Source organism: Dermacentor variabilis, chromosome 4, assembly GCF_050947875.1.
Source record: "Dermacentor variabilis isolate Ectoservices chromosome 4, ASM5094787v1, whole genome shotgun sequence".
NCBI classification, from domain to species: domain Eukaryota; kingdom Metazoa; phylum Arthropoda; class Arachnida; order Ixodida; family Ixodidae; genus Dermacentor; species Dermacentor variabilis.
This window is the reverse complement of record NC_134571.1, coordinates 28,367,392-28,379,813: the sequence shown is the minus strand read 5'-3', so window position 1 is coordinate 28,379,813 and position 12,422 is coordinate 28,367,392. Positions and strand designations below refer to the sequence as shown.

Genomic DNA, 12,422 nt, shown 5'->3' with positions numbered 1-12,422 from the left:
TTCGCGACTTGCCAACTGCAACGGAAGCACAATGTTGACAAAAGCTTCCCCAATATCACGATGGATGGCATACTCGTGTGTGCACAATAGGATTTTTGCCTACATTTGGTGCATTACAAGGGAGTGACACACAAAAATGCCTTCCTATATTCGCTCAAGAATGCACACCAGCTTGTACAATGTTGTAGCCCTGTTCTAAGGCAACCATCATACTTGCAGTGCTGCCTTAGGAGTTAAACTATAAGTATGACAAGATGTGTTCAATGAGCACTTGTTTTGTGTAAATAGCTCAAATGCCAACACTGCACAGTTCAACATCATCATATGAAATACAGTTGCAGGCAGCCCATTCGAAAACATTGTGGTGTTGGGCCAGCTGGTGTGTTCAGAATTGAACATGTTGAGCTTAGAAGAGACACCACAAGAGAGACAACGAACAACCAACTTGTTTTAATGCTGCTTCATTGACATCAATATATATAGGCACAGGCAGGTACATAGTGATACCAATTGTAAATTATTCAACAAAAAAAAAAGTCACAGGCCTGCATGGCACTTGCAGCACAGTCACAATGTAAGCTGGAGGAGCAGCTCCATAGGAGGTCCGTTTTCGCAACCACGCACTGCAGGGTTTTCGTGGCGAAGTTTTTTCGCGTCGTTTACACAAGAATGATCTGAGCTGTCCTCCCAGCGTCGATGGCGAGCTGTGGCTTGTGCTGCAGCTTGTCCTGCTCTCTGCATAGCAGTCTGCTGAGCCTGATGCTGCCTGGTTGCAGCCGTGTGCATAGCTCTACGATTCACTTCTTCAACAGTGGTTCATACCTTGCGAGGAGGCACCATAACATGTATTAAAGTAAACACAGGTATGCATGCTACGTGGCACACATCACATCCCTTGACCTGTGGCACACTATGTTGCTGTTGATGATGATGATGGTTTATTGGCATCCCCCTTGAAATGTGGTGGTTACAAATATTCACCTAGCCTGCTTGAGTTAAAGAGGTCCAGCTGCATGGAGCATGCAACTGCTACATAGAACTGTTACATGTTGAGACACCTGGTGGTATATAACGGAACTGCAATGTAAAACTTGTATGTGTCGACACTACGGGGCACACATGTCACATCACGTGTCAAATGGCATGATACTATGCTAATGATGATGATGATTTAATGGTATTTCGTTCGAAATGGGACGGTGACAAACAGTAGCCTAGCCTGCTTGAATTAATCAAGTACACCATATATGTTTTTCCTTACGTCAATTGCTTATACACCTCCACAACTTTCTTTTTGTTCAAGTCCTCTTTATCTACCTTGTAACGCTACCTATGCAATTGCTACATGGCGTGCCACTTGGTGTAATAATATGCAATTTGCTATGCATTAATGCTTGCTAGCAACTAATATGCTATGCGACGCACATGATACATTGCATTTCTCCTCACGCACTAGGACGTGTTTACAGGTCATTTTTGTACTGCATGCTCGCAAGAAGAAGAACCCTCCAGTGCATGGTACCTGCTGTGTATAAATAAACAAACAAACAAAAAAGGAAGTCGCAGAATTAAAAAAAAAAAAAGCACTGGCGTGGCTCAGTGGTAGAGTAGCTTACTCCCATGCAGCAGGCCTGGGTTAGATCCCGGCGGGAACTTGTTTTTCTTTTTTTTTTTCTCATTCCCGACAATAGCTGCTACAGACACTGGCGATGGAGGCAGTGGCAGTGCTGGACACCATCGCCAACCGAAACGGCTATTGGAATGAGCCCGTAACAGCTTATGCTGTAAAAAATGATGTTATTGCATATGGCAATATAAACAAAAACTTCCTATCATGTTTCTGTGCGTTATTGTTTCTTCTACCCTGGTGTGCTAATTTTCGTGCATATATATATATATATTGGTGTCGATCAAGTTGCATTAAAACCAGCTGGTAGTAATGCACCCTTGTCCGTCGTCTTTGTGGTGTGCCTTCCATGCCGAACATGTTCGATTCCAAATAGCCCACATCTGGCATTTATGTTGCAGCAATGTTTCACTGTTATAGTGCAACAATCACAAAAGTTACCAAAACATAATGTCCCACAATTTTTCTCTTGGTAAATGTTTGTTTATAGCTTACTTGATCTGCTAAGAGAGTAGCTGTATGTCTCCTACATATTGCATTCATCAACACAATCTCTGTGAAGGAGAACAGCTTTACGCCAGCTGCCAGTGCTTAAGTAAGGCCCATATCCATTTTCCGCAAGCTGTCGTATCCTGTACGTGAACCTATGTTCCCATTCTCCGAATAAGAGCTCAAACTTCTTTCCTTACAGTGCAACTTTTAGGAGCCCAAAAAAGATAAAACAGCAAAAATACTAGTATTTCAGAAAAACAGAGCAAATGGGGAAGCAATGTCCAGCGAAAATTTTGTGGTTGCCCCCTGTGTTTTCATTATTATGTTAGAACAGGCATTACAGTCCTAAAGCAATATGTTTTCTTAACTTGCTTTTTGATGCTCTCTTCAGTTCTTTCCACTACATTGTCCACTACAGTGTTGCACTGTCTTTAGATTAAATGCGTTACTTGAGCAGCCCACAGAGTTAATATCACCACCACTGATTGGTTTCCAGGCACTAAAGAGAACTGAAGAGAACACCAAAAAGCAAGTTAAGAAAACATATTGCTCTACGACTGTAATGCCTGTTGTAACATAATTACGAAAACACAGGGGGCAACCACAAAATTATCACTGGACATTGCTATATAGATTATATATATATATATAGGAAACATCAATGTTGCAAACTAAATTCTAATGTGGTTACTTCTATTCCATGAAAAAAAGAATGGGGCTCATTACAATTCAGGGCAATCCATGTTCAAATCTGTTTTTGTGCATGGTATTTTGCATGTGAATGATACAAATGCACGGTGGCTTGTACAGCATTGGCCACAAGCAACACTGAAACTGGCTGCATTATGCAGGCTTGCACAGTTTGGAAATTGACAGGTCAGCATGGCTGTTTGTCGAAAAGAGGGTGCCGGTGCTCTGCACTACACCTCTTTACAGGTACTGTTCATTAAAGAAATGCTGTTCAGAATGTAATCGACTGTAGAGGACAAATTGTTACTAAACCTCCGCTAACTTATGGTTGGATGTTAGTCACAACAATCCTGTAACAATCATGTTACTATATAAGATCAATATCTAAGCTAACAAGTTAATATTTTGTCAAGTTAAAATGTGACGATCACTGGAATGTATGTAGGGGACCTACTTCTGCCTACATGAAAATTGTTCAGAGTTTCTTAAACTGTAAAAAGAAATATACATACACACATTTGCAGGAGTGTGACAATTGATTTCAAGCAAGTGAAGAATCCTGCCAAAACTGGCAGCAGGTTGCATAAGATATTCAACAGCAACAAAAAAGACACTTACCAAGTTTGATTTTTGAATGCTGCCATCACTTTCAAATGGGCGTAGAATGCAAGAATGTAGATACAGAGTGCGCGAGGTATTTGAGGACACAGCTTAGAATCACCATAGAAATCAATAATATTATTCTATCAATCCAGGCACCTAGCTTCGTCTTCATTAATTCCTGTGACATCTATAAAGCAGATTTATTCCAAGGCAGCAGCTTCCAGTCTGACACAGGAGATAAAGTCATACACTGTCCTAATAGACCACGGTCATTTTGAGAGCTACCTTCTTGAATGTTCCGAAAGCTTTGCTTTATGGGTGTAGCAAGAGTTCATGGTCAATTATGTCTGACAATGAAAAATACCTGCTGCACCGTCAGATGTCATTCAGATGGCTCAGTTTCTCTAGCAGCTGCAAGCCACTATGAGTGAGAACTCGAAGAAGCCAACTATGGTATTGCTGAGCAGCTTCAGGTGGCAGAGCCAACAGCCAACCTTTATGTGCATGATGTCATTAGGCAGCACTCCTAAGTAATGAATTTGGTTTAAAGGGCCCGCGCGACCTAAGAGTGGCTGGCTGTGAACTTTGGCAGCTACGTCACCCTCAGTGTGTCGTCCATAGTTTTCATCAGAAACCTGCTACACTGATATTTACGAGGAGCATCACCGAAAAGGAGGTCAACAAACAACCACACTATACTGAAAATTCCCGAAAGGCTGAAACTGTGGAAGCGCAGCCCATCATCAATGCATGCTATCTAGCCTGAGCATGCAGTCATTATCGAAGCTGAATTCACTCAATAATTTAGGTTAAAGATTGTTTTATTCAGCTGTCTTAGCAAACAGCAGTATAAAAAACACCACAAGACATATTCCACGAATATATTGCATTCTGTCTCAAATATTGCTTATTCCTGAAGTCATTATGTTCTCAAATAACTCACACACTTGGTACATACCTGTATTTGAACGTATAATGAACAACCTCAGGTAGTAAAAATTGACCTGAAAACCTCTACTACAGCATTCCTTAGATACCAGGTGTAGTTTATGAATGTAAAACTGCATCAACTGTCTTAATAATCTAAATGATCACTGTCATGCAGCCTAAGCTCATTGAAAGAAGGTAGCACACAATGTACATTCTAAGTGCGTCAGAGGTATAAGCTTGTGAAAACAAGTAATTTGATTCAGCTGAGTCAAAACTGTGCAATTATATATTTCACAAATGCATTGTCTATAAGGAACAAGGATCATGGAGAATATCAGCATCTCATCTTTCACTACACAGACATTTTACATGTGTTTTTTTCCACTGTTTAGAACAGCAAATGAGTCCTGCTTTACACATTGAGTAGTTTGTGAGCCCACTGTGAGCTTTGTACATTGCAGCATGACACCTCATGAGTGCGACGCACAATAGAGAGTTACTGCTCATGCCTTAATATATTTTGTTACTGTCAAGCGAAAGTTATAACACGTTGATTACCAGTGTTCTCCACAAGGTGCTCACTCAGATCCAATAAACATGGCCATGATACTGAGATGGGCTCTGTTTTATCTGCATTTTCCACCACATCAGTCTCACTATTACATACAGGTTGAATAAAGCATGCGGGGCGTGTGCATAAAACATTTTCTTTTCACCATCTTCGGCTCACAGTGGTGTGAAACTCTTAACTTCACAGATGAACAATTCACCGCTTCTTGTACAGACAAGGCATCAACTTGAGTATTGGAAGATGCAGATGCTCTGTTGTGCTTCTGACTTTCTTGAAGTCAAACAATACAAACATCTTGTTGGATTCATCCTGTAAACAAATATTTATATTTGTAGCGGAACTAAGAACATCACAAGACTATTCTATTTTGATAGCTTATCATGCCTTTTTAAAGGGTTGAGTTTGTTAACAATCAACTTCAATATAACATGATATTCTTTGTAGTCTGCTGAAGTTCTGAAGAGGTTTAATATTTTAAAAATTTAATGACTACATATAAAGCCAAACCAAATTTTTTTTTTCCAGAAAAAGACAAACATTCTAGTTTGATTGCTATGCCCAAACACAGTGGGGGCATTTAACACATAGAATAATTCCTTTATTAACATGAAACCATCTCTGCCTATATTCTAAGCTTTTCACATTTCTTTCTTTCAATTTTAAGGTGCAGAAGTGAAATGCTATGTAAGGCTGTAATGTATAGAATGAATATTGTACAGGAGGTCCCAGCTAACTTTGGCAGAGGATTAAAAATAATCGGGTGCATTTTAGGAGGAAGTAACTAAACGAACATTCTCTTGTGACTCTACAAGGCAAACAACACTTCTTATGTTCTGTTTAGTAGCAAAGTTAGACAAGACTAACTAATTTCACAAGTCTTACAGTTAGACAAGTACATTCAATGAGAAAGTTGTATGGTGTCTTATGAAATGTTAAATTCAGCATTAACTTTGTACCTATTCTGCAATCATTTTTACCACATCATAAGAAAGGCAGAAAAGTATGAAAAGAAAAACATGTAATGATTTCTTTTTGTGCTGCAATCGCAGTGTTCTCATATGTTCCACGCATGAAATGGCACTTTTAATATAGCGCACTGCCACTAGGAAAGTGACAGGGCAGTGAAGCTGGCATTAGCTTCAAAATTAAAACCAGCAATTAGTCTCATTTGCATTGCTGAAAGCAACAGATGTGGCCTTTTGTGACAGAGATAAGCAGAATGACAACCTGTCACTTTCTGAATGGCAGTGCACTAGCTTAATGGCATCATTCATTCATGCGCTGCATGATAAAGAGAGTAGTACTAGGATCATGGCACGCAAGTGGGCAGCATTGTGCCACACCACTTCGAATGCGTCATCTCGGCAATGGAAGACTAGTGCTTCCCTGCAATCCTCAAGGAAGCTAACTGGCACCTGCGGAAATGCCTTTCACTCCCACAAACAGGATGCAGAAACCCAGTCATCACCCAGCACCCATGACTTTGTTTAACATTGTCAAGACTGACTACATTCCCTTGGAAAAAGAATCTGACCAGGGTCACATCACCACTTGCCCCGCCTTTGTAACACACAAAGATGGAGATGTCATAAAGGGTATTTAAGGTGAACCAGCACATAGTTAGACCAGAGAGACACCTGTAGTCAGCACAGTCAGCATGCTACAACCTGTCAGTGTCTTTCGTAAAACTATTTGTAAATAAAAGTAGAACGTCATCTTCATGGGAAGAACCGGTCGCATGCAAGTGGGACAACAAGAGTCAGACCAAATGAACATCGGGAGCTCAGGCACCACACAGGGCTCGGTGATCTCGCCGGTGCTCTTTAATCTCGTCCTGCTGGCGTTACCCGAGCGATTGCTTCAAATCGAAGGACTGCATCACTGCTATACGCAGATGATATTATGATCTGGACGACAACGGGCAGCGACGGAGCGATCGAGCAACGCTTACAGCAGGCCATCCAATGCATGGAAAACTACCTCCTGGGCACGGGACTTGCCTGCTGGGCCGAAAAATCCGAACTGCTGCTATATAGACCAGTCGGAAAGGGGCGCCCACCTAAAGGCTACATCCCCCCAGAGAAGGAAGAGATCCAATTAACGGCATCAAACAGCCTACCCATCCTATGGTAGACAAGATTCAGGTATTATGAATGGTGATAGAACACAAGGGCAGCAATAGCGAAGCACTTCGCAAGATAACGGCAAAGGCCACCAGCACGATGCAGCTCATTCGACGCATCACCAACAAACATGCAGGCATGCACGAAGGCAGTGTCATACGACTCATACAAGCCTTCATCATTACTCAAATAAAGTATATGGCAGCATTTCACAACTGGACGGTAGCAGAAAGAAACAAGCTCAGCGCCCTTATATGCAAGCTGTACAAATGTGCATTGGGACTTGCGCCCGGAGTCAGCACCACCAAGCTCTTAGAACTAGGCTTACACAATATGCTCAAAGAACACATGGAGGTGCAACAAGTATGCCAACTCGAGCGCCCATCCAAGACTCACCTGGGCAGACACACGCCCGAAAAGCTCGGCATCACATACCACAAACAGCACGGCATCAAAGTAGAAATTCCAAGAACCATACGCAAGCAACTATACGTACCCCCATTGCCTCGCAACATGCACCCCCAACACCAGACGGGAAGACGTAAAGCCAGGGCACAACACATGAACCAAAGTTACTCCACCAACAAGGAGGCAATCTTCACCGATGCAGCCCGTTATCGAGACAGGAAGAGTTTCGTGGCAGCAGTTATGAGCCATTGAGGCAACCATCTCACGAGCGTCACCGTGAATACGGCACATGCCAAAGTGGTAGAGGAAGCGGCCACAGCACTGGCCCTCACACAAACCAAAGTGACATACATGATCTGCTATTCGCAAACGACAATTCACAATTTTGCAAATGGGCGCATCTCATAAGAGGCGTATCACATACTCCAGCGACATCGCATACACCAGGGAGAGGCCAACTTGGATAACCGAAGGCATTTGCTATGGATCCCGGCACACACTGGGTTGAGCACCCCCCAACGAAGCAGCTCACCGCGTTGCTTGAAGCCTCACTCACTGAGCATCATCGCAGGAAGAGCCCCCACGGGGTACTGCAAACGTCTGGGCATGGGAGGATCATATGACCAGGTTCCATGACATCATGACACACTACCAGTTACAAAGAAGCGTATACCCATTCCCTTATGCTAGTTTAGACAGGACGCAGGCAGTACACTTCAGAGAATTACAAACAGATTCTTATAGAAACCCCAGACTCAGGCACGCCATGTATCTAGACATGTACACTACAAACAGATGCACGTCGTGCGGCGAGGTTGCCACACTTAATCACATGTTATGGGAGTGGCAGCACTTAACAAGTAGGGTAGTGTCGACCCCTCTATCTCTTCCACCGCCAGCTTCCGCTCGTGCTTGAAGACCGCACTGCTCAGCTCGAACCTGACAGCACAACTCTGGGCCGTCCAGCGAGCTGAAGAAGCCGCTTCAAGACAAGGTCTAGGAACTGCATCTGTGGCGGGTGCCCAGACCCACTAAAAAGACGCCGGGCTCTAATCTTATTGATTTGAAAATAAAGTTTACGCTCTCTCTCTCTCTTCTCCTTCACCAACTCCAACAATAAGTCTATCTGTGCGACCACTTTAGGGATAAAGACAGGCTATAATTCATCTATATGCTGCCGATTCAACCCTGCTCGATGCACCCTCTGAACTCCCCAGCAGTGGTGGCAGCTCTAAGGTTCGAGACCCTAAGTCACAACGACAGTCACAGAGGTTCTTTTTATATTTCAGAGGCTTTCTTTATAAGGAAAAAATTATTGCGTAACAGGTAGCAATTTAAATATTGCTGAATCAGGCATTTCCTAGAATGCCCTAAAATTTCTTTGTGGAAGCATTTCTGTAAATTTAGGACTTGTGCAGTTGATTCATCAATCATGGCTAATCATACAATTAAAAAGAATGCAAGCAATCTTGTAATATTTGATCTATAGAAAGGTCAACAACATGCTTTCAGTCACATCATCCTGTAGTGAACTTGAATATTACTAAATACTGGCTAAATCTGGCCAGGACAACCTGTATATAGTATACTTGTTCTACTTTAATTTCCTCGACACAGACTGTTGTGCGACATCCCCTAAACATGGCAACAAGACCCACGAGAAAAGCTACCATAAAACAACTTCTGCACTTGCTTCCAAAAAAAACTGAGCAGATTTGTACAACTTTGAAGTATCACAAACTGAACTCCCATGAAGCAGTGTTAAAGATAAGTCATCACGGCACCCAGCATGCTGAAACAGGTTTCTGGTTCTAATGGAATTTTTTTACAGCCTCTGTACACCTTCTTGACCATCTTCGTTTGCTGCACTGCACCACACGTGTCATGACAGTGCCAGCACCTTCTAACACACAACTGGTAACAATTAAGGCTCATAAAGTAACCCTTTTGAACTTGGAAATATACATTCAACAGTTGAGTAAGTGTAGAGGGTTTCCAGTACATATATGAGCACAGTTTAAAGCAGCAATGTTAAACCATTTGCTTGCAATAGCAATTCAAGAATTTAAATCACTGCTCAAAGGATCATTTGATAGGCTCCTATGACACTTATGAAAACTTGCTCTTGAGCGTGTTTCAAGCGCTGGAATTCTTTACTGTTCGACACTTATGAAATTTTCTATGGTACCATGTACCTACAATATTGAAATTTATCCAGCACTTTCCTATATTTGTGTAATTAATTCGTAGGAAATTATTATCTCAATATGCCTAACTGCTAATTTTTAGTTCCTAACATTTTAATTCCAACAAACATTGTGAGGAATAGCAACGGGAATCAATTTGATTAATTCCCTACAACCCCCCCCCCCCCACAAAGCACCACACCGCTACAAACTTCATCGAGTTTTATAGTGCAATAAGAAAATTTCCTATAATTTTTCATAAGCTTCTAACTATTGCACGCAATGTTCCTCATACATTACCCTTAACAAGCCCGACAACCCCTTCAAATTTCATTACGCTAGCTCAATTTGTTCTCTCAATGAATTTTTATCAGCAATCTGAACAGACATTTCACCAAGCTTTAATGTAAAGAACCTCAAGGGCTTTCAAGCATATGTGTTGCAGTGAGTTTATTGGGAAGAAGTATCATGAATCAACATGAATCAACAGCAGTCTATAATTACTTTGTTTAGCGCAAAACAACGGATACAAGAAAGATGACCCAGGACAAGGCGCTACTCTCAACTGACATCATTTTTATTGCTTCACTCCTTTATAGAGAGCAAAATCTAGAATAATATGCAGAGTGAGCACCATGTGCAGGAACCAGCAACAACCGATCAGCAGAGCACGCTCATGCGACAGAATCCAAAAAACCATATTCAGCACTGTACAAGGTTAAAGAAGGCACACTAATGCACTGTGACCCCATTGACTGTATGAAGAAAGCTTCCGATAATTGTCAGGCAGTGGTAACACAGCTCTTTTTCAAAATCGTAGTATCACAAAACATAGCTTTGCACTTGCATATTTTACAATGTTGAGCCAAATGGGAACCTGTGCCTGTCGGTATGGATCGCTCATGTTCTCTAAGGCGCTCGTTAACCCAGCGGCCTTTGACATACACTTTGCCACATGACAACGGAATCTTATATACCACACCCACACTGCAATCTACAAACTTCGCATGGTTCTTTTCACAATCTGGTTTTTTACATGTTTTATAAATATGGCTGCACAACATTGACAGTTTCTGAGGAGCAGAAAACGCTACTGGGATTTGGTATCCAGTGGCGACATTCTTGAGATTGTGAGCCACTCTATGGCAATACAGTCGAACCCGGATATATTGAATTTGACGGTGATCGGAAAATGGTTCGATATAGCGAAAATTCTATATACAGATATAGGCCAAAAAAGCACTCGCGATCATAAAAAATTGTGGCTTACCGATTGGAACAGCCGCGAATCACATAGCATGTGCACACGATATGAAAGGGCTTTATTTCATGGAAAAAAAATCAATAATTTTGGGCTGCTTTTTCCTCTGGGAAATGAAGTTTAAAACACTAGTCTCAATCTTCTCGAGACTGTTCAGGTGCGAGAGCCCAGTGCCTTCCATTTCGCCACAACAGCACCGAATTGGGCTGAATGCTGACACCAGTTCAGTGGCTGTGCACGGTTGCGTTTCTTCGAAAACACAGTTGCCCTCGTCGCCGCTGGAATCGCCGCCTTGAACGCCAGCTATTCCGGCCACAATGTCCTCATCAGCGAGGTCGGCTACCACTTGAACTTCACTGTCAGTGTTAATGAAGTCATCAACAGTAACTTCGGATGGGACGGCACCGGGAAAATTGGACAAGTCGCGGAACGCGTCCTCCAAGCACTCATCGTCATCTAAAGCTTCCAGACATTCATCTCCGGCCACTTCAAGGCCTGCCTTGCCGAAACAGTTGGCCTGCTTCACGTCGCCCCAAGCGCCGGTAATCATCTGGATCGCGCCAAGCAGGTCAATCTTGAGATCGGTTCCCATGCGGAGGTTTATGAGGAGCCGTTGAATAAGTTGCTTCCGATAGCCTACCATGAATGCCTTTATGATACCCTGGTCGACAGGCTGCAGTCTCGCTGTGGTGTTCGGCGGGAGAAACTTCAATTTGATGTGCTGCAGCTTGCAAGTCGTTTGTTGGGCCGAACAGTTGTCTACCAGAAGGCAAACTCGGCGGCCCGACTTACCCAACTCAGTGTCCCAAGCCTGCAGCCATTCAACAAAAAGTTGACGTGACATCCAGGCCTTCCTATTACAGCCGTAGCAGACGGGAAGCTGTTTACAGTTCTTAAAGCAGCGCGGTGACTTGCTCTTCCCGATCACGAATGGCCATAGCTTGCACGAGCTGTCCATGTTGGCTGCAAGCAGCACTGACACACGCACTTTGCTCATTTTACCACCGTGGCATGAGGTTCCACGAAGAACGAGTGTCTTATTCGGCAACATTTGCCAAGAGAGACCAGTTTCGTCTGCATTTAAGATTTCTGCAGGCGAAAACTCAGTGATCTTCGGCCACTCCTCAGAAAGCCACTGCTGCATCTCCTGGCTGCTGACAGCCCCACTTGCGCCTGAAATGGCCTTTCCTACAATGCCGTGGCGGTGTTTAAACCGTTGCAGCTATCCAGTGCCACTGCAAAAGTTCTCTTCGCCAGGAGCCGTAGGAAGCCATTTGGCCTTTTTGATTAACATCGGGCCATCCACGGGAATATTTTTCGCTCGGATTTCAAGAAACCACGTATAGAGTGCCTTCTCCACTTTGTCAAAAGCAGCAGGGCGCACATGACATGCTCCCGAGCGACTTTCCTCACCTGCTTTAAGCTTGATGTCCTGCTTGTTTTTTAACAACATACTTAAAGTACTCCGCGGAATGCCGAATGCGTCTGCCACGGAGGACTTCTTTTCTCCATTCTCGACACGCCGGATTAC

At 43.0% G+C, this 12,422-nt stretch overlaps 1 protein-coding gene across 1 annotated transcript in view; it reads right to left on the bottom strand.

Annotated features, from left to right (window-relative positions):
* Positions 1-428: 428 nt before the first annotated feature.
* Positions 429-12,422, bottom strand: part of LOC142578844 (uncharacterized) — a 28,788-nt gene continuing 16,794 nt past the window's right edge. Inside the window, exon 5 of the mRNA XM_075688477.1 lies at positions 429-5,222. Within this exon, the coding sequence (XP_075544592.1) occupies positions 5,109-5,222 (114 nt within the window). The 3' untranslated portion in view covers positions 429-5,108. The remainder of the gene's footprint in view (positions 5,223-12,422) is intronic.